General features: G+C 48.8%; 1 protein-coding gene across 1 annotated transcript in view; it reads left to right on the top strand.

The window, feature by feature from the left end:
- Window positions 1–26,608, top strand: part of LOC123426055 (UPF0613 protein PB24D3.06c) — a 41,320-nt gene extending 14,712 nt beyond the window's left edge. Inside the window, exons 3-9 of the mRNA XM_045109831.1 lie at window positions 567–672; window positions 1,828–1,920; window positions 1,998–2,063; window positions 2,275–2,420; window positions 19,031–19,139; window positions 26,163–26,227; window positions 26,303–26,608. Coding sequence (XP_044965766.1) covers window positions 567–672; window positions 1,828–1,920; window positions 1,998–2,063; window positions 2,275–2,420; window positions 19,031–19,139; window positions 26,163–26,227; window positions 26,303–26,450 — 733 coding nt within the window. The 3' untranslated portion in view covers window positions 26,451–26,608. The remainder of the gene's footprint in view (window positions 1–566; window positions 673–1,827; window positions 1,921–1,997; window positions 2,064–2,274; window positions 2,421–19,030; window positions 19,140–26,162; window positions 26,228–26,302) is intronic.
- Window positions 26,609–26,846: the final 238 nt, after the last annotated feature.

Here is a 26,846-nt window from a genome sequence, read left to right as displayed (position 1 = left end):
AAGTAGTTTGTTTTAGCGCATTAATCATCATCTCTGATAACTGTTCCCTCAACTTAACTACATGTAAGGGCAAGCTTCTGTTAAAGTGTGTCTTGGTTTGGTCATTTTTATGCTTCAATAAGTTTAGCATCCTTTACTTATCTCTTGTTTTTTTTCTTATTGCTGGCCTTGCGTTATCTGAATGCTGCCTCCTATCAACTATAAAGACCTTGTCCGAACTTTTAAGGCAAAATATGTGTTGCTCAAGGTGCTACGTATTCCAAGCATGACACGTGGTATGGGGTGTATGCCTAATGCCCTGTCAGTCTACCAAAGATAATTATTAGAATGTGTTTTTGTCTCAGAGAACAGAAATCTTTCGAAGTGAGACAGCATCAAAACCAAGGCAAGGTGTCAGCAAATATATGCATGTCCGAGGAGGTGGTGGTGGGCTGATGGAACAAATTGACCATAACACACTTTCAGAAATATATTATCATAATGCAAAACTTATCTGTTCTATTTGATTATTTATATAACAATTAAGTCTGGTTCTATAATACTAATCCATTTCTGAAACCTAACAGTTACTTGGAACCATTATCACTTGCGTTGGAGGTTGAGAAATGGTCACTGGTTCAGCCATTACTTTCTTCATCATACATTGGATACGGAATTTCCAGCTTGGAGCAAGTATGTTCAATACTAGTCAATAATTACATCAGCTAGTTCATCCTTGTATCAGATAGAATAACATTTTCTGAATTGTAGTAAAGTATGCAATAGACCAATATCCTTGAGGTGTTCTCATGATTACATGATAAAAGAGGATCTGAGGTTCTGTGTTTTAAAAGCTTTCTTTACTCCTTCAGTACAGCAAATATTTCTTGATAATCGGATTTGAATTATGCGATGAAGTTGCTTCTTAAGTTATACAGCTCTAAAACTGTAACATGTTTTTTCTTCTTGAAACTTGACCCTTCGAGAACCTTTTGTATGAACTCCCACATGGCAAAAATGTCAGCTAGAAATTTTATGCATAGAAGAATCAACATTTCATTGTTACCTTATAAATTCACACACATCAAAATAACTGGCAGAAAGACAAAGCACCATTGGTACTGTGAAACTTACCAGGATTCACTGTATAAAGTTGTAAATAGTTTTTGAAGGCTAGGTGGTCAGAGCCTACGTATGAGCTGTTCTCTTAATCAGAAAAATGTTTAATATGTATATGCAAGTATAATGTACTCCCTCCGTTCCTAAATATAAGACCTTTTAGAGATTCTACTATTGAACTACATACGGATGTATATAGACATATTTTAAAGTGTAGATTCACTTATTTTACCCCGTACATAGTCCATAGTGAAATCTCTAAATGGTCATATATTTAGGAATGGAGGGAGTAGTTTCATGCGGAAGAACTTACCTGCCATTTCCTGAATCTTGGTTGAACATGAATTTCAGTTCAGAACCATGGGTGGGACGAATGTAGAAAAATGAGGGAATCATGGGGAGAACATTCCGTGATCATGTTTGCAATAGAAGATGCCTTTTATTTGATGTTGTGGCAAGCTGATTGGCGATTAGAGTATTTTGTTGTATGAACTAAGCTCTATATGACAGTTATGTTGATGACATATTGCATTATTCATCAAACCTTTGGATTTTACCTTTTACTTTCTTAGTGCAATGCAGCACCATTAGAATAAGTGAGGACAATCAGTGGCAGTAGTGACACAATCAGTTTTGTTTGGATTAACGTTTGATTGATTTTTTCCTTTTTACTTCTCTTTTCTTTGATTTAGTCTATCTATGTGGTGATCGTCCTTTTTCCTTTGCAAGGATGCATTGGAACTTGATCAGCTCATCGGCTACTTGATAAATAAAGAAAATTCTGAAGGAGTAATACTGCTCGGTCACAGCACTGGTTGCCAGGTATGCTGTTACAGTATATACTGCACTATTTTATGGTCTACGGTATGAGATAACATAGACACTTTTATGAATGCCAGGATATTATACATTACATGCGGACAAACTTTGCATGTTCCAAAGCAGTTTCTGGAGTAATTTTGCAGGTATAAATTTCCTGTCCATATTCTTGTTCTCCGAGTATTGCACAGAAGTTTTTTTTTCCTCCTGATTGTGATGTAGGACATGATATTCTCACCCCTAAGGACAGAAGCAAATAATCAGCTTGTAAAGTGCTGATAATAATTGCTTTTGCTGAAATTAATTTGACACCTTAATAGTATCTTGATAGAAATTCTACGATGATCTTTTATTCAGGCCCCAGTAAGTGACAGGGAGTATAGGGCAACTTTTCCAGAAACAGGAGAAATGATAGATCTGGCAGCAAAAATGATTAGTACGGGCCGTGGAATGGATTTGATGCCCAGAGAAGCAAATTCAGATGCTCCAATTACTGCCTACAGGTACCAATTTTCATGCTCAATTTAGACAAGTTCATAGTAACAATATTGTGTAGCCGTAGTTAATTATGGAAGTTTATGAGAGGTACCACTATTGTTAGTGATACAAAAGAAGCTCAATAGAGCTTTAACTCGAGGGTTGAGTGAGATTCTCTGGGGGAAGAACCTTCTGAGCGAGTTAAAACTTCCGAGGAGGGGACTCTAGAGTTGGCGTGACAATTAGTCAGCTTGCCAATATCCCCACAACATGATAGAACAAAACATGTGGAAATTGATTGCTTCTTCATTAAAGAGAAACTTGATCCTGGGATCATCAACCTTACTCATGTTAGCTCTCGACAGCACATTGCGGGTTGCTTGATAAAGGGACTATAACTTGGCATGTGACAAGATGGGGTTGATAGATATCTACCACCCATCTCGAGGGGGAGTGTTGAATCGGTATGAGCCCAGCCCATCTTGAGTGATGAGGACCATAGGGCCTAGCCCATGTGCTAGACCTAGAGGAGGAGTTAGGCTTTGTCTGTAGTCAGGCACCACATGCATCAAACCACCTAGCCACTAGAGAAGTAGGATGCTGAGGTGAGCTCCTCTTTGATTCAACACGAAGAAAAATAATATAACTCCTAACACCCCCCTGAAACTCGGGGTGGATCCACAACTCCGAGTTCAGAGAGAGAAAATCCTTGTCGTGCTTTAGTTTGAGCCTTCCTAAAGAAACGCACCAACTTTAACTCGGAAGGCACATACTGAAGAGAAAGAATTTGATCCTACACACGAGCGCACACAGAAGAAGCATGAAGACACTAATATGCTTGGTGAGCTCATGCTTCACATGATCGCGTACAATACTAATATCACATGTATTGTCTGGCAAGAGGGGTGTAGGTGTGGTAACAGAACACCAAACTCCAGAAGTAACCATTGTGACCAAGGCACCTCTTTTGTCAAAAGAGCCATAGCTCGCAACTGAGCCTCTTCACTCGGCCGGGAAACTGCAGTATGTTTCTCTGTCCTCCAGCCGATGAGAGAACCACCAAGCAAAACATAGTAAGAAGAAAGTGTACGGTGATCCGAAAGATCACTAGCTCACGTAGAATATGAATATGCCTGAAGTTGTAAAGAACTAGAGTGGGAAAAGAGAATAAGGTGAGAGATCGTGCCACAAACATATCATAGAACACGAAGAAGGTGATAATGATGAGTCGAAGTGGGAACAGAAACAAATTGACTCTAAATAGGGACATGATAGGAGATATCCGGACGAGTGACAACTAGATAGAGAAGACTCCCAACAAGATGGTGATAACGCGTTGAATCGGAGAAGGGGTCACCAACAGAACTATGGAGGTGAACATTGAGCTCCATCTGAGTCTCTATACTTCTCTTGGGAAATAAATAAGCCACCAAAGGTAGAAGAAACCTCAATCCCAAGAAAGTAGCAAAGAGGGCCAAGATCAGACATAAGAAAACATGTCTTCACAAAGGCAATGTACTTGAGTCCCCGCCAGTGGCGATCATGTTCGTCAGCATATAGAAGAAGAGCCCGACCACGAGCAGAAGCACTCGCCGGAAAACCATCGACAATCACCACAGAGGTGAAACGCTCAAACCAGGCATGAGGGGCTTGCTTAAGGCCATAGAGAGAGCGACGAATACGCCAAGACATGCCATTTGGAACAAAAAAAGTGGTATGAGTGCCTCGACTAGCAACAGAAAGAAGAGTACCATCAGCTGTGAGAACATGAACAAGAGAATCGAGAGATCTAAGAGATGACAAGGTGGAAGAATCAGAAGACATGAAAGGAAGCTCCAGAATTCAGAACCCACAGGGACTAACCTGACCGTGTAGATGGTGATCGCTCAGTGTCGAAAGCATCAGTCACAGAACCTACAACACCCATCGAAGAATTTGAACGGCAAGCAGACGCTAAGTCCCAAGATATCTTGCTTAGTCAAAGAGACAATTGAGGGTGTCAGAGTAGAAACACAAATCTCAGAAGAAGAGTTGCGCTCCTTGTTGCGCAGGTAAAACTGCTTAAAGGAATCGGAGGTAAAACTGCTTAAAGCAATCAGACCCAGGGAGACCATCTCTGTTGCAGTAGCTGCAATCAGTACGAGAGTGACCCTCACTACTAGGAGTTGGTAGGAGCTGCAGAGCACTAGAGCGAGAAGGAGCTGGTGCAGCAGGTGACATAGCATGAGCTCGACTAGCAAAGCAGAGGGAATCTCAAGTAAACCAGCATCATCTAGGTGAGTCTCCTTAGCAAGAATCTCAGAAAGCGCCTCTATAAGAGAAACATAATCATGAGCAAATAGTTGAGTGTGCCTCGGTTCAAACTCCTTACGGAGTTGAGACAAGAACTAGTAGATGCGTTGAAACTCCGAAGTCTGACCGAACAACATTTGCATGAAGCTCAACCAGTAGTGCAGAGAGAGTCGAGACATCGCCAGATAGCAGAGCTCTGTGCTTAGAAATCATTAACAATGGAGTCACCCTGCTTAAGAGCATGCTCTTAGCAAACCACATATAGGAATAGGGCATCTCTAGAGGGCCGATATCACTATCGAAGACTGGTCCACATCTTGAAGACGTTAGTGAGGCCTATAAACTCAAGGGCAAACTAAAGTAGAACACTGGCAGTGAGAACAACTATATCACATGTATCATTATCAAACCGCTGAGTGTAGACAAACAACTCATCACGATAAGTGAGAAGAGCCTCCATAGTCCAAGACCTGTTGCTCATAAGTAGCAACTGCAACATTGTCGTAGTATTTACTGACAGATCCCTTGAGATGAGTAGATTGGATGGTAACAGGGGAAGAGTTTTATCTAGGTTCAGACCCTCATAGAAAAGGTAATGCGCTACTCCTCCTCGCGTATATTATTGATGTATAGGGGTCACAAAGACCAAGGGATTGAGGAAAGCTCTAGGGTTATGTTGTGTTTATTTGATTGGTCTAGCCCCAACTTATATGGGTGTCGGGGTCTAGGGTGACATGTTCTAAGTCGGTAAGGAGTCCTCAAGATGCCGGTTGCTTTCTCTTGTGCTCCAAGCCTTTCGAGCCCATCACGTTGTAGAGCCATGGGCTGGGCTGATCGGCTCATGACATAAAAGACTTAGGGCCCCCCTCGCCAGCCTACTCAGTCCGACTTCCGGTAAGGTGAGGCACCTATAGGCCGTAATATCGTCCGTAGCCCTCGAACTGGTCTTTGAATCCGATTCCTTCTTGGTCGGGGTTGATTTGCTGGCGCCAACCTTGTACGCTTGTTGGAGTCGAAGCTGGTTCATGAAGCTCCCCTCTTCTTGAATTGTTGGTGCATATACCCGTCCACAGTGAAGTCTTCCGCTAAGTCGGCTCCTGTAGGCCGATTTCCCACCCAGTACATATGTATCTTTTTGAAGCCAGAGCCCGGGTCCTATGGAGGGGTCAGACGAGACATTGGTTCAATTGGGCGAATCAAACCACCTTGGCCAGGATGACCATCAATCAACGTGATGTGCCCGTGGGATCATGGGGCCCATCTGAGCCACGTCCTATTAGTCATTGTGACATGATTGGAAGACACGTCTCGGGCGTCGGCATTATTAATGGAAATGCCTCGATCCCCATGTGCATTAAGCATGGGATAATGGGGAATGGGGAGGCTAAACTTGCCACATGTCATGGCAAGGACGCCACCTCTTCCTTCCCGTCTGGTGTTTATAAGGGAAATCCACCAACGGGACTCTGCACTTGGCCCTTGCTGTTCTTCTCCATATATCTTGAGAACTCTGTCTCCATTGCTGCCGCCGTTGCTCAAGCTCCAAGCTTTTCACTTGTTCTGTCTTGCACTGCCCACGCAAGCACGCACGCCTCCCAAGCCAGGGAAGACCCAGGCGCCGAGGGGGACCACCACGGGCAAGGCCAATGCAGGCAAGAGTGTCGTCGGCAACATGGGGAAGTTAAATGTTGAGTCCGACACCAAGGGCAAGCGAATGACGTCCACTGCCATCGAAGGGCATTTCATGCACCTCATCGAGATGGGGTACCTGTTGCCGCCTGGAGTCATTGAGTGTCGCTTGCTGTGACTACCAACGCAGACGGAGAAGACACCAGTGACGTTGTTCTGCGCCTGCGTGTTGACAAGCGAGCATGCTTCATCCCATTTCTTCTTCGCAGTTTGGAGTTCCCTCTTCATCCTTTCTTCCGGGGCCTTCTCCACTTCTATGGCCCCTAACTCCATCATATGACCCTGATTGGCATCCTCTAAATAACCTGTTTCATAGCCCTCTTCGAGTTGTTTCTCGGCATCGAGCCACGCTTCGACCTTTGGCGCCGCTACTTCTCGGTCAAGCTCCGCCATCACGAAGGTCGCCGGATCTGGTACTATTGGGATTAAACCCGATGTCCGTGCACGGCTGGTTTACATGTCCGAGTAGAGTAGGATTAATATACCGAGTAGGATTGATCCTTTAGGCTCGTACGTGTATATAAGTGCAACCCCTGTAATCGTTGTAACACCAGATTAGAGATCGAACGCAATAAAGAAATATCAGGTTTGATACGAACCTGTAGCGATACGTCGTTCAGGTTTTTCTCTGTCGCCTAGTTACGTGAGTCCAGGAGAGATTGATCCGAAGTCGTTGCCCAAGCCAGCTCCACGTACACAGGAGTTGGGATAATCCATCCAGCTGCCTGGCTGTGTGCTAGCTTAGCACGTACACGTACGTTGTTGATTCTGGGTGATCTAATCTAGGGATCAAAAGCCAACAATTGGTATCTAGAGCCTCGACGATCTACGATGACGGACAGCGACGCTGAGTCGATCAAGTCCGGCATCGGCAGTGCCAAGGCGAACAAGAACGGCGACAAGGTGAAGAAGGGCGGCAAGTCAGCAACCAGTGGTGGAGGGATGGGCGGCGCCAACGTCCAGGCGCATCGCAACATCCCCATCCAGTACCCGATGCTCACGGACGCCAACTACGGTGTGTGGGCGGTGAAGATGAAGATTATTCTCCGGTCCCTTCGAGTGCGGGAGGCCATCACGGACGACGACGTCGACGAGGATGTTGGTTCACTATGGTCATCTCCTCCGTGTTCTCCGATATCTTCGGGGCACGATCTCTCACCGTCTATTCTTTCCCCACTCCAGTTCTTTACAGCTTCAGGCCTATTCGGATGCTACGTGGGCTAGTGATCCTTCAGATCGCCGTTCACTTTCTGCTTACTGTGTTTTTCTTGGTGGTTCTCTCATTGCCTGGAAGACGAAGAAACAGGTTGCAGTTTTCCGTTCGAGTGCAGAGGCTGAGTTGCGAGCGATCCTGTGAAGCATGAGCTCACCAAGCATATTGGCGTTGATGCTTTCTATGTGCGCGCTGCTGTGCATGATCAGGTTGTTGCTCTTCAGTATGTGCCTTCCGAGTTACAGTTGGCGGATTTCCTGACGAAGGCCCAGACTAGAGCACAACATGGCTTTTATCTCTCCAAACTCAGTGCTGTTCATCCATCATGAGTTTGAGGGGGGGGGGGTATTAGAGTTATAATATAAGTCATGTACCCTTTTGTATTTATCCCAATATATAAGGGGTTTCCTGCATATAGTCCATCACCTGTACGTGTATATATACCGGCCTATGGCCTCATGGGAATACAAGTTGCATATTCCTAACATGTGTTACGAAAAATGTACCATCGAATCCTTATTTGAAACCATTTTCTAATGAGATAATTTTTTCAGCATAAATCTTATATATCATTGACATTGTCGACGATCAACTTAGATCCCCAGATACGTTTTTGGCCCTACTTAATATCTGGATACTGGGAGTACTCATCTACTCAATATTGACGGACATTTTTTAAACATTTTGTCTATAGGGTTTAGGGTTCGTCGTATATATTAAACATTTTTAATATATGACGTATGTATATGTATGTGTGTATTTTTTCTATATATGATATGCATGGCCCGAAGAATATCCAAGATCAGAAGAAAGATAAAAGAAATATGAAAGAAACATATTATAAAAATACTAAGCAGCCTAAAGTAGAAAAGGGTGTACGCGTGCATTTTTCCATCGAAGGAAGCAGTGCGCACGAACTGCGTGGCATTGGTTTGAATTCCAGCCGACGCGTTTAGTTTTTGATTTTTTTTCCAGCGGGGTCCTTTTCTATCAATTGAGGGATGTTTGGGGGATTAAACAAAAGATAAAGGTGTTTTTTGCAAAAGAACATGCCATGTCAGCCTCAATAGTCAGGCCTCAATGGTCAGATACACCGTCAAACAAGGGATGTTTGCGTGATTAAGCAAAGGATAAAGGTGTTTTTTTGCAAAAGAACATGCCACATCAGCCCCGACAGGCGGGCCCCAATGGTCAGATACATCGTCAATACATTGTTATACGTGTTTTAGACCATTTTGTAACAAACAACCTCAAACATAGTACTGACATGTAAAAATTACGAAAAATGGTATCAATCCACACGTACTGCCTCAATTGTGGTATCTCCGTGCAATTTTAACTCTAATAAGGATGATGGTCACGAAGGTCAAGGAAATGAAAAGTGCCAAGATGTCGCCGTTCTTTCCTTGATGAATACCTTACCTTGGCCATCGCTGACAAGTGTCAACAAAGCTCATGAAGCGCCCATCAAGGCTTCAAGAATGTCGACCAGACAAAGACATTAAGAGAAGTACTCCCGGAGCAAGTTTATTGACCCAAAACCACAAAGGACTTTGATGACTCCAGCTCAAGGGGACTCCTATTGTATTGATGAAGCCTTTGACACTAATCGAGGTCTCACCCCTGTCCTACATGTCATTGCCACATAGGTAGTCAAGGTCATCAATAGTCCAAGCAAGCCACCCCGGTCATGAAAGTCCAAGCAAGCCTTCATGGTCAACAAGTCAAAGGAAGAAGACCATATAAAAGAATAAGTCAAGATAAAGAGAAAGGATCAAAGAGGACCAGGCCCAAGTGGGACATCCCGGCTTAATACGAATGATAAATTACTCATATCAACAAGGTGCACCTTCTTTCTCGGGAGCCCATCCGAAAGGAACCTGAAAGTTAAGTGTGGTTGGCTTGGAGCAATTTGAGGATGGGTGGCCGATTGGGAAGTTGATCCAGGGTGCGCATGAGTTGAGGACAAAGTGCGCAGGAAAGACTAGTGTTAATTTGTGGGGCCAGTCTAGATCCTAGGTGGTAGTGGTTACAAGGACGTATGCGGGCCAGGTGCACGGCATGTGGCGCATGGCGCGTGTGGCCCGTCGTGGCACACGACATGGCACATGTGTTGGATTGGACGCACAAACGTGTGCCAAGAGCGAACGTTCGTGCTGGACCGAGGAGGACGTCAGTTCAGTAGGAGTGTATGTGACACCCGGCTTAATAGGAATGATAGACTACTCTTATCAACAAGGTGCGCCTTCTTTTCGGGAGCCCATCCGAAAGGAACCTCAAAGTTAAGTGTGCGTGGCTTGGAGTAATTTGAGGATGAGTGACCGACTTAGAAGCTGATGTTGGGTGCGCATGAGTGAGAATAAAGTGTTTAGGAAAGGCTAGTGTTGGTTTATGGGGCCAGTCTTGACCCTAGGTGGTAGCCAGGCGCAATGGCCAGTAACCAGTGGGTGACCTATGGGTTGGCCGAGGTGTTACAATTGTTTTCAGAGTCGGCCCTCGCTGTTACATGAGTCGGCCCTCGCTGTTACATGCGCATGTGGAGGTCAGGTGCGTGGGCATGTGGCGCATGTGCGTGTGGCCCGTCGTGGTAGACGACATGTCACATGTGTCGGAGTGAACACACAGACGTGTGCCAAGAGTGAACGTTCCTTGTAGACTAACGAGGACGTCGATTCGTTTGAGTGGGGGAGTATGTGACATCCCGGTTTAATAGGAATGGTAGAACTCATATGTGTTACACTATATGTGGATTGCATTAGCCCTTTCCATCAGTTCGGACTTTTGGTTGCGTTGGCTAGTGCATGAAGCTTAACATGGTATGAGAGCTAAGGTCTTGAGTTCAAGTCCTGGCTTTCGCAATTTATTAAAAATTGCTGGTAGCCCCCTTTGTGTCCACGTAGAGGCCTCTTGAGTCATATGTGAGTTTCGCGCGCCGTCGCTCTCTTCCGGTTGCACGTGTTGACTTGTCTTCCCCGTCACACGTGAGAGGGGGTGTTACAGTATATGTGGATTGCATTAACCCTTTCCATCAGTTTAGGCTTTTGGTTGCGTTGATTAGTGCATGAAGCTTAACAATATGAACAAGATGCGCCTTCTTTTCCGGGAGTCCATCTGAAAGGAACCTCAAAGTTAAGTATGCTTGGCCTGGAGCAATTTGAGGGTGGGAAAGAACAAGAAGTTGATCCCGGGTGCGCATGAGTGAGGACAAAGTGCGTTGGAAAAACTAGTGTTGGTCTGTGGGGCCAGTCTAAATCCTAGGTGGTAGCCTATTGTAACGGCCATGAATAGGCGGGTTGGCCGGGGCATTACACCAAGCAAAGGAAGCCTCCAAAGGGATGCATTCTTTAGTGGGCTACAATCCACCTCCTAGCCTAGCTAGAGGCATATTTTAGAATGAAAGGGACCATGTCCCCGGCTCCATTTTATTAAATCAAACCAAATCCGTTTTGGTAACAATAAACGCAACCTTTGCAGTCGAAAGTGCAACAAAAGCAAAATTACAATTTTCTGCTGAAGGTCTAGGATTTTGCTTTGGTCGCAGCCAAGAAGCAAAAATAAGGGGGTCTACTGAAAGGAAAAACGTCATTACATCTTGAAGCAGCTAAAAGTACTCAGAGAAGGAAGGGAGGAAACTGGCATTCGCATCATGCAACAGGCATGTCAAGCACGCAGAGGACCCTCGTGGTTTTCATCGGGGAAGCTGTTGCTGGCTGTGGAGCAAGAGGTATATGGGCCAAAGGATGCAAAATTACGTAGTTCTACCCTCCCACCTCCTTCAAGGGTAGCCTTAAGAATATCGAGTCCTCGTCCCTGCGTCGCCCGCGTCGGGCGACACGAGGGAAACCCTAGCCACCGCCTCGGGGGCCTCACCCCTCCGCCGCCTCCCACTGCATCGACATCGCTTGAGGGCATGCAAGGTCGTGCTTTGCCTGGGGGATGGTGGCGTTAGGCGGTGTCGACCCACGTGCCGCAGCGCCCCCTCCCCCTCCTAGATCCGTTCGCCTCTTGCTGCTGCTCCCCCCTGCTCGTCTGACATGGTAACTGCTCCTCCCTTGCTCGCCTCTTGGCCCCTCCACCCTTCGGTTCAACTCTGCTCTCTTGCTGCTGAGGCCTGGGTGTTCCAGAGGCCTTTGGGTGGAGGTGCTACAGTTGGGTTGGCCGGGTTTGCCCTTGTCTTGGGGAAGGTTGTTTTCTCCGTCGGCGTCGTCCTCTTGCGGGCGTTTGATTCGTCATGACGGATTCCAGGACATTGTTTTGGTCCCTGTGGGCCTGGACCTGCGTCGTCCAACGTCCATGGCTTGCAGACATCCTCTGCCGGCACAGTTTCGGCACCGGCGCTGCAGTTGCTGCGTCCTCTCCAGCTCCTTTGGCCCATTGTTGTTGGCAGCTCCGTCCAAGGCTGCTTGAAACTGCACTACTTCGTTTCCTAGCTCTTAGGCGTCGCGGCCACATCCTCCACGCCGTCTCGTTGCTCCGCTGCCCCCGACCCCGTCCACCTTGGTGCCTCGTCCTTTAGCCAGATCCAAAACTAGTGTTTTTTGACGGTGCCCAATGCCACCCTCCGACGGCAGATGCAGCCCCACCCCTCCTATGGTGTCGCTCTTGACCAGTGGCCTGAGTTCATCAACTCTAGATTCTGCTCCGGCGACATTGGGATTGCTCGGGCTTAGGCGAGGGCGAAATTCTTGTTCGGCTTTCCGATGCTGGCAGCAATGAAACTCGCGGGTATCATTCTCCTTGTTGGAGGCATTGCCATGGCCTTTATCCGTGCCCCTCTTCGAGCACCGGTGAAAACCTCAGGTTTGGTTCTTCGGATCGGATGGCGGTGGCGTCTCGATGTCGTTCCCCTTTTGGAAGGCGCTATCTTGTTCGCTCGAGGCGTCCCCGATGGTTGGCTTTCAAGTTGCTGGATGTCGCACTCGTTTGGTTTGCCTCCCTAGTTCTAGGTTCCGTGGGTTTGGAAGTGTTTTTTTTCCTTTGTTTGTGCCGAGCATCCCGTGTCTCTGCCCTTGGTGTCATTCACACGCTTCCTTGTGTTCGTGACATGTGTTGTACACTCTCCTTTACTCATTTTGCTTCCTCCTATCAATGAAATGATATGCAATCTTTGCATATTCGCGAAAATTTGTCAAGGACCCCTTGGCTATATAAGGCCTCCTGTGAGCAAGTAAAAGTCACTCCCTGCTTGAATAAACTTAAGAGGATAGTCACTCTTCCCGGAGTCCGAGGGGCCTTCGAAGGCCCAGACTAGTCAGGAGTCGTGGGACTCTGCAAGTGGAGACACAAGTATTCCATCATGTTGGCTCTATCAGGAGAGTAAGGAAGGTCGAGATGTGGAGTCCGAGGTGTTAGAGTTATATTCTAGCATATATATTTTCGTCTGATTCGCGTTGTCCGCCTCGTCTCGTTTCGATCCGGTGCTCTCTCGCTCGGGCTGCCATCCCAGATCGGTCCAGATTGAGTTGGTCCTGATTTCCACATCACGCCGCCGCAGGAGTCCAGCCCGCTGGATCGCGTCGCCTGCTGGATCACCTCACCAGTCGTGGTCCTTTACGCCTAGCTCGTTGGACTCCACTTCCGCATCTTCTCAATCACGAATGAGCGGCCGCATGACCCTGGATCGAGGCGCCCGACCAAGCTGCTCTAGGTCGCATTGCCCTGGACCTCGGGCCGTCGCAGGACCCTTTGGATCGAGTCATCCAGGTCCACTCCTTTGGATCTTATCACTCACACTGGTCCATTGCTCTGCAAATTCTATTTCGGGTGTTGACCCGAGTTGTCTCTCTACACTGACTCCTCTTGCGACTTTCTGGTGCATACGACTCCACAGACTATGCCTCGCACACACGCCTTCCCTTGGCGCTTGGGGCTTGTCTGCATGCGCCCTTAGACTTTACGGGCGCTACTGGTCGTGCTGCTCCTCTCCTGGTGCTACTGCGTCGACTACTTCAGCTATGCACTTCACCGAGGAGAAGATTGTGCGACTTCGTGCCTTATTGATTGCCGCCGGCTTGCTATTGTCGGATGCATCTACGTATACCTCTTCCGTTGAGCCCCTGACCGCGCAGGAGATTGTGCGACTGATGTCTGCTAGCTCCATCTTCCGGTTCTCCATCGACAGGTTTTGTTGGTTATGCTACTGACCCTTCTGGCATTGTGAGAACACCATCTACACAGGCAGGTACATCGCCGTGCATTCTTGATACTGGAGCATCTTTTCATACGACTCATGATTCATCCACTTTATCCTCTATTCGACCTCTCGATTCTCCTGTTCATGTTCTTGCTGCTGATGGTACCTCCCTCCTGGTTAATGGTCGAGGTATTCTTAGTACTTTGTCCTTTCATGTTCTTGATGTTGTTGTTCCTCGACTTACCATGTAGCCCAGGTCCGGTGGTCAGATTGTTGACTCTGGTTGTCGGGTCATTCTCGACTTTGACTCGGTCTCTGTTCTAGACCATGATACTGGTGCTCTCCTTGGTGCTGGATCCCGGCACCGTGACTCCCAGGGCCTCTGGGTGCTTGACTAGCTTCACCTTCCCTCTACTTCCACTGTCGTCAGTCTCTCCCCCTCTGTTGCCTTGTCTACTAGCTCTTTTCAGCAGTTGCATCATCTCCTTGGTCACGTGTGTGGTTCTCGTCTCTCATCCTTAGTTCGACGTTATCTTCTTGGATCCATCTCTGGCGGTGTGTCTTCAGACTGTCAGGGTTGTCGGCTTGGTAAACAGGTCCAATTATCTTATCCTCATAGCAACACTATATCTCAGGGCCCTTTCGACCTTGTTTACTTTGTCTGGGGTCCAGCTCCCTTTGCCTCGAAAGAGGTTCATCACTATTATATTATATTATATTATATTTATAGATGATTTCTCTCGCCACACATGGATATATTTCATGTCTTCTCGTAGTAAGGTCTTATCTATCTATAAGCGTTTTTGCTGTCATGGTTCACACTCAGTTCTCTATGCCTATTCGTGTGTTTCGTGCTGACTCCGTTGGAGAGTATATCTCCAAGATGTTGCGTGGAGTTCTTGCCGAGCATGGTACTCTTCACTCTTGCTCAGTTTTCTTGTCCTGGTGCTCATGCTCAGAATGGGGTGGCTGAGTGCAAGCATCGTCACCTTCTTGAGACGGCTCATGCGATGATGATCGCCGCCTCTCTTCTGCCAAATTTTTGGGCTGAGGCTATATCCACTTCCACTTATCTCATCAACCTTCAGCCGTCCACTGCTTTGCAGGGTGGTATTCCTTTCGAGCATCTCTTTGATCGTTCTGTCGATTACTCGACGCTTCGTTTGTTTGGTTGTGTTTGCTATGTTCTTGCCCCTCGTGAACGCATCAAACTGTTCGCTCAGTCAGTTGAGTGTGTCTTCTTAGGTTATAGCGATAACCATAAGGGCTATCGTTGTTGGGATCTTATCGGTCATCGTATGCGTATTTCTCAGGATGTGACTTTTGATGAGTCTCGTCCCTTCTACCCGCATCCATCTTTCTCGACCTTTTCAGTAGAGGATGTATCTTCCTCACTTTTCTTGACACACCTATCATTTCGGTTGAGTCCCTGCTTCTTCGACTATTGCAGATGTGAAGCCACCATCTCCCATGGTTTCCTCACCTCGCTTGTCATCGGATTCTGCACCTTCATCCCCAGTGTCTTATCCATCACCTTCACCTATCTCGGTGAATTCTCCTCGTATTCTTCCACCTTTTCCTCGGTATTATACATGTCGTCCATGTAGTGTGGATGCGTCTACTGATGTGCCATCTTCCTCGTCTCAGCCTACTTATGGCTTGCATCCTCGCCCGCTTCCGCTTGTTGACTGCCTTGGTTTTCCAAGCGCTAGTGTTGTTGTTCTTGAGCCGACTTCTTATCGTCAAGCTGTTGTTTATCCAGAATGGCAGTTTGCGATGGCAGAGGAGCTTGCAGCTCTTGAGCATACCGGCATGTGGGATCTTGTTTCTCTTTCTCCTGGTGTTCGTCCCATCACTTGTAAGTGGGTCTACAAGGTTAAGACTAGCTCTGATGGTTCTCTTCAGCGTTACAAAGCTCGTCTTGTGGCTCGTGGCGTTCAGCAGGAGCATGGTCGTGATTAGGATGAGATTTTTGCTCATGTGGCCCATATGACCACTGTTCGCACACTTCTTGCTGCGGCCTCTGTTAGCCACTAGTCCGTGTCGCAACTTGATATTAAGAATGCCTTTCTTAATGGTGAGCCGCGTGAGGAGGTTTAAATGCACCCCACGTGGGTATTCTGTTCCTAATGGCATGGTATGCCATCTTTGTCGCTCTCTCTATGGCCTTAAGCAAGCCCCTCGCGCCTGGTTTGAGCGTTTTGCCTCTGTGGTGACTGCTGTTGGTTTTTCAGCGAGTGCTCATGATCTAGTGTTGTTTGTCCACCTTTCTGATCGTGGTCGGACTCTTCCTCTTTTATACGTTAATGACATGATTATCACCGACAACGACCCCGGGTATATTGCCTTTGTGAAGGCTCGTCTTAGTGGGCAGTTTCTCATGTTTGATCTTGGCCCTCTTCGATAATTTCTTGGGATTGAGGTCTCTTCTACCTCTGATGGCTTTTCTATTTCCTAGTAAAAGTATATCCAGGATCTTCTTGCTCGTGGTGCTCTTACTGATGAGTGCACTCTTGAGACTCCCATGATGCTCAATGTTCACCTCCGTGATACTGATCGTGACCTATTGCCTAATCCGACGCATTATCGTCATCTTGTTGGGAGTCTTGTCTATCTAGCTGTCACTCATCCATATATCTCCTATCTGGTCCATATTCCGAGTCACTTTTTCTCCGCTCCCACTTCGGTTCACTATAGTCACCTCCTTGGTGTTCTTCGATATCTTCGGGGCACGATCTCTCATCGCCCGTTCTTTCTGTTAGGAAAGCAACTTATCTCTATTGAAGGCCCAAGGGACATATATATATTAAACAAGACTTGAGGTGCAAGGGAAGTAAACATAGACTAATAGGACTCCTAGACCAATATTAATAATTCCTAACACCTCAAATGCAAAGCGTATGCAATAGCATTGCATTTGAAGTGTAATACTAAAAATAATAGTTGATAATCCAAATCAGCGTCTTGAGAGTGTCGTTGTAGCATGAAGAGTCTTCAAAACCCGTCGAGTCAAGCCAAAGGGGATAACGAAGAGATGACACATCAGAGGTAGACACAGCATCACTTGATACAACATAAGTATCAAGAGAAGATGGGTTGTCAAAAGAAGATGGCACATCAAGAGAATAAAGCATTGCGTAGAAAATGATAGTCCACGACAACCGTTGGCGAAAGAAGCTTGGTGGATAAGGCACGATGGACGTAGATCGACAATGCAAAAGAAGTCCAGTAAATCCTATAGAAAACAACAAGAGCAAGGAGGCCACAAAAGTTGTATAGAAAGGATCAAGACCGGAGAGAGGCTGACGGATAATGATATGATGGACTCGCATGACATGAGAAACACAAAATATTAACGGATTTGGTGGATGCAGCGGAAAAGAAAAAACTGAAAAGCATATACAAAACTAGATGCAATAGCCGTGGAAGAAAACCATGACGGAAAACAGCAGAGTAGCATTAGGCCAAGTGCACGTACAGATGAAATCGTCACACGCACACAGAATCAGGCAGCAGCACCAGCTAGCTGCAGTAGGTTGAGCAGCCGAACGAGGAGATCAACAAGTGAGCAGCCACAGTAGGCTGGAGGTGCAGGAGCTGTCTGGGCCAGCAGCAGGGATGTCGTTGAGCAGCGTGGAGGTGGAGGGCAGGCACAACTGGGACCTTGGATCAAGCGGCCGGACGTGAGGCATCTTGGGACGGCGGTTGGTGAAACCGCCTGCTCGAGACGGGCGGCAGAGAGCAGGCCGGCGAGAGTGGCAACCTGGAACGGCGCCGCCATGTTGTTGACCCGTCTCCTCACTGCCCGGTCCAAGAATTGATCTTAGATCAGATTGAAGGACAGAGAAGGCCGCTTGGAACGAGCACGCCTGGAACGAGACCAAGATCGATCACGATAGGAGAGAATCGATCTGATCAATCGAAGGAGAGGTGGAAAAAAAACTATCAAGCGTGAGTTGCAGGACGCAGAGGGGATCTAAACCTAGGCTCTAATACCATGTTAGGAAAGCACTTATCTCTATTGAAGGCCCAAGGGACATATATATATTACACAAGACTTGAGGTGCAAGGAAAGTAAACATACTCCTAGACCAATACTAATACTTCCTAACACTTTCCTCGCTTGAGTTCCTTGCAGCTTAAGGCCTATTTGGATGCTATGTGGGCTAGTGATCCCTCGGATTACCGTTCACTTTCTGCTTACTGTGTTTTTTCTTGGTGGTTCTCTCATTGCCTGGAAGACGAAGAAGCATACCACAGTTTCCCGTTGTAGTGTAGAGGCTAAGTAGCGAGTTATGGCTCTTCTGAAGGTAGAGGTGACTTAGTTACGGTGGTTACTTCACGACTTTGGTGTTTCTGTTACTACACTTACTCTGCTATTGTCTGATAGTACATGTGTTATTAGCATTGCACACGACCCTGTAAAGCATGAGCTCACAAAGCATATCGGTGTTGATGCTTTCTATGTGCGTGTTGGTGTGCAGGATCATGTTGTTGTTCTTCAGTATGTGCCTTTCGAGTTACAGTTGGTGGATTTCTTTACGAAGGCCCAGACTAGAGCGCAACATGGCTTCTATCTCTCCAAACTTAGTGTTGTTCATCCACCATGAGTTTGAGGAGGTGTGTGTTAGAGTTATATTCTAGCCTATATGTTTCCCCCGTTGTATGAGGGTTTCTTGCATATTTACCACATGTACATGTATATATATTGATCATTGGCCCTCAGGGAATACAAGTTGCATATTCCTAACACGAGGGACCTTCAAAAGCCCAGACTAGTCAGGAATCGTGGGACTATTGAAGCGGAGACACAAGTGTTCCGTGCGTCGGGCACCATTCTCAATGTTCTCAATGACCCTCCCATCTATAAGTGTTCCCTGTGCCAGACACCACTCTCGTTGACCCACCTATAGGACCTAGGTCGGGCTCCCATGAGCTAACTGAACCAATTTAAAAAACATCGTCGTGTCACTTTGTTGAGTGTATGGTGACATTCGCTATAAGGCTTCTGTACGCACCATCTCTGACTCATCCCTAACCAGGCTGCAAAGGATTACCCCTAGTTAACTTGAAAGTTGATATCGTCTCAGAAATCTAAATCCATTGATCAAGAGACACACCAATTAGCTTAAGAAACATCACCTGCGACAGACCCTAAAACCCAATGCGGAAGAGGGAAGAGACACAAACTCAAAATATTTTGGTTGCATATCTTTTTTCTTATTGGATCTATCTAGCAGTAGTTAATGTGATCTCTATAGGGTTTTTTACATTGACTTCTATTCTAATTATACATACAAAATCTGTAGGTTCCATTCCCTTTGTGCATATATGGGCGATGACGATATGTTCAGTTCTGATCTTAGTGAAGATCAGCTGAAGCAGAGACTTGGTCATATGTCAACCACACAGTGCCTGGTATTGTTCCTCTTTACTATTTTGCCTTGTTACATCACTTAAAAACACGAAGTTCTTGAGTGATTTCATTGCCCAAGAATGATAGTAAACATAATATTTAGGTTGTCCATTCTCTTCTGATGGCTGGGAACTTTGTGATTCTTTCTAGACTGTTTGACCCTAATTTGATGCTGGTGGCACCATCCATATTTCCAAACATTTTTGGGGAAAACATTTTTTCATTAAAGAACTTATCAGTATCCTATGAAGTTAACACAATATCTGCATGTAATTGACTTGTTATGTACAATGACAGTATCTGGGACATCAAATAGCTGGACTTATTGGTAGATAAACAATACAAATGTAGCCGTGGTGCTTTTCTTAAGCACTTCTTGACTTTTGTGGAGATAAGAAAGTAATATCTTGAAAATTAGTACTAAAATAGTCATTTGGTGAGAAAATATTTCACCAGGTGTTGAACATCATGTCTGTCCCTGCTTTATCTTTTATGACATGGAAAGTTGGATGCTTGCTGTTATGACCGGCGCGCATTATGGCCGCCGGAGGGCTAAGGGCAGTTAGGCCCAATAGCAGTTTGGGGCTTGGCCCACTTATCATATTTTTTATTAGCAGCTAGGAGATTATATATACTCATGTAAAGATCTGTTTTGGAGATTAAGAAGTAGCAAACCTATTTGCTCGGCTTCAATCGAGATACCCTAAACCCTAGCCACCGCCGTCGGCCGCGCCCCCAGCCTCCCCAACCCTCCTTCCACCCCTATAATCTAAGGCCACGCCCTGGTAGGAGCCTTGCTCCTATCAATCTGGTATCAGCTGTCTCGGGTGCGATCATGTCCGCTCCTCAGCCCACCACCTTGCAGCCGCCACTCGTCACCACCATGCCGCCGGCCCTCTCAGGGTCGATCGCCTCGGCCGCCGGGTCGCCACCCGTCGCCGCGCCCTTCGTCTTAACACTGGAGGAGATGACGACTGCGCTCTAGGAGCTCGGGCAGGCGGTTGCGGGCATCCGCCACTTCCTCTCGGGCCCCTATGCACCGCAGCCGCCCGGCGTCTTCGCCGCCACCGCAGCGCCCCAGCAGCAGCAGTTGCCGCCGCCACCCTTCTCGGCCGCCCCTTCCTCCCAGGGAACCGTGGCTGCCGGCTCGGGGCCGTTCTCGGGCCCGAGGGTCCCCATCCGTCGCCGTCTCCGTTGCCGGCGTGGCTCGTCCGGTCCCTCGGGCCGGTCTACACGACGGCTGCGGTTCAGCCGCGCCTTCAGCCGCCGGCGTTGTCGCACCAGGCCGTGCCGTACGACGGGTCCTCCGGTGCCCCCGTCCCCTACGGCGGCGTAGACGAACCCCTGTTCCAAGGCGGCTCCCTGATGCCCGCTTTTCCGGCTCTGTCATCCTCGTTGTTCGGCACTAAGGGCGCGCATCCGTCCGCCTTTCACGCTCAACAGCCACCGCGTTTCTCCAAGCCCGAGTTCGCCACCTACGACGGCACCGTCGACCCCCTGAACTGCCTCAACCAATGCGAGCAGTTTTTCCGAGGGCAGCGGACGCTCGTGTCCGACCGCACCTGGATCACCTCGTACCACCTACGAGGTGTTGCTCAGACTTGGTACTACACCCTTGAACAGGACGAGGGCGGCATGCCACCGTGGGAGCGTTTCCGCGAGCTCTGCCTCTTGCGCTTCGGGCCTCCGGTCCGCGGCAGCCGCCTGGCCGAGCTGGGGCGCCTGCCTTTCCTCTCGACGGTGCAAGACTTCGCCGACCGCTTTCAAGCACTGGCGTGCCACGCCCCCGGCATCTCGAGCCGCCAGCGGGCTGAGCTCTTCGTCGGTGGTCTACCCGACCACATCGACGTGGACGTGGAGATGTGCGGACCATAAGACCTTCAGACGGCCATGTACTACGCCCGCGCCTTCGAGCATTGCGCGATGGCCATGCAGCAGGCATCTACATCGCGGGCCACTCGCCCGGTGTCGGCGGCCCCGGCGCGCCCGTTCCGTCGTCTCATGCCGGCCGAGCAACTCGAGCGCCGCCGCCAGGGCCTCTGCTACAACTGCGACGAGCCCTAAATCCTAGGCCACGTTTGTTCGCGGCTCTTCTACCTCGAGGCTGGGGACTACGTCGACGACGCTGCCGCCGCTGCCGCACCCGGCGACGTAGCCGTTCCGCCCGGCGGGGAGGACGCCGCAGGGGCTGCTCATGCAAACGCCTTTGTGGTCTCTCTTCACGCGCTCGCGGGTATCCGGACGGAGAAGACCATGCTGCTGCCGGTGACGATCAATAGCGAGCGACTCCTGGCGTTACTGGATACGGGCTCCACCGATAACTTCCTGTCGGGGTCCACCATGCACCGTCTCGCGCTACATCCGAGTGGCGGGGAGCACCTCTGGAGTACCGTGGCCAACGGTGACCGCCTCCACTGCCAGGGCGTTGCTCGAGATGTTCCTCTCGCCATCAGTGACGAGCATTTCTCCATCACGCGCGTCGGCCTCAACTTGGGCTGTTTTGATGTCATCCTTGGTCCATCACGTGCGTCGGCCTCAACTTGGGCTGTTTTGATGTCATCCTTTGCATTGATTTTCTGCGCACCCTGGGTCCCGTTCTCTGGGATTTTGACGCGATGACAATGGTTTTTTGGTGCCTGGGCCGGCGCGTTCGCTGGGAGGGTGTGGGGGCGCTACCGCCGTGAGCCCCAGCCACAGCTGACGGCAACCTCCGCCGACTCGGCACAGCCCCTGTTGGACCGCCTCTTGTAGCAACATAGCGACCTCTTCGAGGCGCCCCAGGGGCTTCGCCAGTCCGGGCATACAACCATCGCATTCACCTGCTGCCGGGCACACCATCAGTGGTCGTCCGTCCGTACCGCTACCCCCAGCTACAGAAAGATGAACTCGAGCGGCAATGCGTGAAAATGCTTGCCGAAGGCATCATCAGGCCAACCACCTCACCATTCTCGGCGCCGATGCTCCTCGTCCGTAAGGCCGATGGCACGTGGCGCTTCTGTATTGACTATCGGGCTCTCAACATCAAGACATCCAAGGATCAATTTCCTATTCCGGTTGTTGAGGAACTCCTGGACGAGCTACACGGGGCATGCTTCTTCACTAAGCTCGACCTCCGCTTCGGCTATCATCAGGTGCGGATGCACCCGGACGACATTGCGAAGACGGCCGTTCGTACTCATCATGGCCACTTCGAGTTCTTGGTCATGCCCTTCGGCCTTGCCAACGCCCCGGCGACGTTTCAGGCATTGATGAACGATGTCCTCCGCCCCTACTTACGGCGGTTTGTGCTCGTTTTCTTCGATGACATCCTCATCTACAGTTCGTCATGGGCGGAGCACTTGCAGCACACTGCCATCGTCCTTAACGAGCTTGGGGCACACCACCTATACCTCAAGCGCTCGAAGTGCTCGTTTGGCACACCGTCCGTTGCTTATCTCGGGCATGTCATCTCGGCGGAGGGTGTTGCCATGGATGCGGACAAGGTCGCTGCCGTCGCCACCTGGCCGACGCCACAGACGCCGCGGGCTCTCCACGGGTTCTTGGGGCTCGCCCGCTACTACCGCAAATTCATTCGGGAGTTTGGGCTCGTTGCGGCCCCGCTTATGCAGTTGCTGCGGCGCGACGCGTTCGCCTAGGACACCGACGCGTCTGAGGCCTTTCAGACCCTAAAGCAGGCGCTGACGACTGTGCCGGTTCTCCAGATGCCGGATTTCGACAGGCTGTTCACGGTGGACTGCGATGCCTCGGGCGTGGGGTTCGGCACCATCCTCCATCAGGGTGCAGGACCCCTCGTTTTCTTCAGTCGACCGGTCGCGGTGCGCCATCACAAGCTCGCCGCTTACGAACGGGAGCTCATCGGGTTGGTGCAGGCGGTGCGTCGCTGGCGGCCGTATCTGTGGGGGCGCCCGTTTCTTATCCGCACAGATCACTACAGCCTCAAGTTCTTGTTGGACCAGCGGCTTTCCACCGTTCCGCAACACCAGTGGATCAACAAGCTCTTTGGGTTTGACTTCACCGTCGAATACCGGTAGGGCCGCCTTAACACCGTCGCGAATGCGCTGTCCCGCTGCGACACGATCATGCTGCTACCAAGGGGGCTGCACTCTGCACCCGCTCCAAACCCTCGTTCGCCTTCATCGACGACATCCGCCGAGCCACAGCGACCGCGACGGACACACAACTGCTACGACAACAGCTAGGAGGGCGCGCTGCCTGAGCCGTGGCGCCTGGAGGGTGGTTTGCTCCTCCACGGGCGGCGCCTCTTTGCGCCGGACCACGGCGACCTCCGGCACCAGTGCTTGCTCCTCGCACACTCGGCCGGACACGAGGGGGTGCAGAAGATGCTTCACCGCCTTCGTGCCAACTTCTTCATCCCCGGCGACCGTGCGCTGGTGCAGGATTGGGTACGGTCTTGCGTGACTTGTCAACGCAACAAGACCGAAACGCTGCAGCCGGCAGGACTACTACAACCCCTTGAGGTCCCCTCGCAGGTCTGGACTGATATCTCCATGGATTTCATCGAGGGTCTTCCCAAGGTGGGCGGCAAGTCCGTCACTCTCACGATGGTGGACCGCTTCTCCAAATGCGCACACTTCATCGCGCTCGGCCACCCCTAGACCGCCACCACTGTCGCGCACGTCTTCTTTGACGGAATAGTCGGTCTCCTTCCGGGTCCATAGAAGGTGTTGAAGGCCCAGCTGAGCCGCGGTGTTTGGTGCCTTTTGATCTAGTGGCAAAGCCTTCCGGAAAAGGACGCCACTTGGGAGCAGCTCGAAGAGTTTCACCAGCATTTTCCAGACTTCCAGCTCGAGGACAAGCTGTTTGCGCAGGCGGGGAGAGATGTTACGACCGGTGGGCATTATAGGCGCCGGCGGCTACGGGTAGTAAGGGGTTTGGCCCACTTATCATATTTTTTTATTTCATATTTTTTTATTAGCAGCTAGGAGGTTATATATACTCATGTAAAGACCTGTTTTGGAGATTAGGAAGTAGCAAACCTATTTGCTCGGCTTCTGTAGGGAAACCCTAAACCCTAGCCGCCGCTGCGGCTCCTTCCCCTCGCGCGATCACGGCGCCCCAGCGCCGTCGGCCGCACCCCCAGCCTCCCCAACCCTCCTTCCATCCCTATAACCTAAGGCCACGCCCTGGTAGGAGCCTTGCTCCTATCACTTGCATTTGTACTAGAAGTGGACACGCTTTGCCACGCCGCTTTTCGATAATAGGATTTTTTTTTGTGCTTCTACCCGTCAAACCTGACGTCAGAAGACGATGCAGTCCTAAGCATACCCAGCTGATGAAACGGATCCCGACATGAGAGATAGTGCTAACAAACGGAAGGTCACCGCTCCATTCAGCAACAAAGCAGCTCTACAGCCCTCCCGCACAATTACAATGCCATCAAAGAGCATCCCTACGCCCAGGGGCCGACCACATGGATAATTCCCCACGCCACACACACAGGCCCGGTCCTGGAATTTTGGGGGCCTGGGGCATAATTTAAAGACATGTCCCTTGAAAATTTAAAAATGATCGTATATTTATTACAAAGTTAATGAAGATGGTGTCAAAAGAAAAAGGGACACATGTCTTCTCTAAAATTGTGTTGCCGAAGTGGCTGGTGGGCACAATGCAGTCCCTTCTCGACGACTCGCTTCAATGAGCTCATGTGAAATGCGGTGATAAGGATTATTCAGAGGTTAAGTGTTGATCGCAGCAAGCCAGACAAGGGGTGATCACATAGGAGATAAGCCAAGTTGATTTTATCATATTGAAAGCTAATTGTGCTCGCGAGTTGGGGGCAAATAAATTGAAGTTTCAGTGTGGTGTAGCCGATAGGATGGAGAGAAATTTTTGTGACATAAAATGCCGAATTATCCAGATGATACTACGATCTACCTACACCAACATATTTAAACCAAAATAGATTATAAAAATGGTGGTCATCAATTTAGGACTTGAGATCAAACTTCAAAAATACATGAATTATTATATTAATACAAAGCAGTGAAGTCAAGAGCTACTCTTATCCCGGTTGGGTATTTAAGATACTCCAGATTGCAATGGAGAAGCAATTTATCACTAATTTCATCTTTAAAAAATAATCAGTTATTTTTAAAAAATAGAGGAGAATTCCTGCCCAGCTGTATGGCCCACTACCACTTAAGCATCAACCAACGTTAAGAAGAAGAGAAAAAGGCCCAAGGCCCACTCACCCAGACCAACGTTTCACACTTCCAGTCTTCTTCAAGAAGGCACGGACAGTTTAGTCTCTTCTAATGACGTCTCGCACGGCAGTTGGATTCAGGACAGGAGACTTCACCCTCGCGCACACCTGGTCTGAGGGCCCCCTCGGATTTGGGGGGCCCGGGGCGGCTGCCCCGTTCGCCCCCCCTCGGGGCCGGGCCTGCACACACAATCCAAACCCCACGAGCGACAACACGTAATACACAAAACCTTACACGCATGCCACTCATACCCGCAGGTGGGCCCATCAGACATACAAAGCGGTCCACGGATTGATAGCCAGGGCCATGCGATACCTCCAGCCTTGATGCACACCACAAAGCTCCCTTTGTCTGGAGTTCGGTATCTGTACTCGATTTTTCACCACTAACATACCATATACCGACATACAAAGCAGAACGAGCCAGTCACTTACAGGTGGGTCCACAAGCGCTAACCATAGCCCCAACGTACCAGAAGCCTCCCTTCCTATAGAGCTTAGAATCTGTAGGGATTGGTACCAGTGTACATGGAAAGATGACACTTGATTTCTAAGATAGCATGAAGGCACAATGCAAAGATACTTGAAACTAAGCTGCATTTGGATTAAAATGGTTATGAATCAGCGTTGAAAATTCAATTATTTGCCTCAATGCATGATGTGAATTTAAGTGTATGCTGCAAAGTGCACAAAATGACTTGCTTTCACTGGTGTTGTGCATGGTTACATTACGAATTCAGTTCCGAGTTTCTGACTTTCTATGGCTGATGAATTTTACAGCTTGTAAGTGTTTTATCTGCAGGTTATTTTTTCAATGGCGGATGAGTATGTCCCAGAATACGTCGATAAGAAGGCTCTCGTAGACAGGTGAAAACCTAAACCTAAATGGAGCAAATACAGATCCAATATGGTATCATAATCATGTTACATGTTTCACTGCAGACTCTGTCATGCACTTGGAGATTCAGAGAAAGTTGAAATAAAATGGGGAAACCATGCTCTTTCCAACAGGGTGCAAGAGGTTGTCGAGGTTATTTTAGATTTTGTTAAGAGGGAGGGACCCAAAGGATGGGACGATCCATGGAGCTAGATACAGACTGATGCAATCTTTAAACCCCCCCCCCCCCCCCCCCACCCCCAGGTAGAATCTTTCGTTTTTGCAGTTTTATTGGTCCAATTTTCTATGTACTAATGTCATCTGTGGACATTCAGATACGCTATTTGAAATTGTAAATTGTAATTCTACTATCTCTGCAATGTTCCTCTTTGTCTATTTAGAATAGTTTAGTTAGAGCATCTCCAACGAACGTGCTACATAAGCCGCGTGCCTGAAAAAATGGCTTTTTAGCGCGTGCACGACCGAATCGGCAGCTTCACCAAACGCGTTAAAATCGCGCACCAGCTAAAAACTACTCCACGCGTCGAACTGAACTGCATTGTGTGCTACATTTTTCCAGCATAGTTGGCGCTCCCCTTGTCGTTCCCC

The sequence above is a fragment of the Hordeum vulgare genome, chromosome 2H (genome assembly GCF_904849725.1).
Source record: "Hordeum vulgare subsp. vulgare chromosome 2H, MorexV3_pseudomolecules_assembly, whole genome shotgun sequence".
NCBI classification, from domain to species: domain Eukaryota; kingdom Viridiplantae; phylum Streptophyta; class Magnoliopsida; order Poales; family Poaceae; genus Hordeum; species Hordeum vulgare.
The sequence above is the reverse complement of the archived record's forward strand: the minus strand, read 5'-3'. Positions and strand labels throughout refer to the sequence as shown.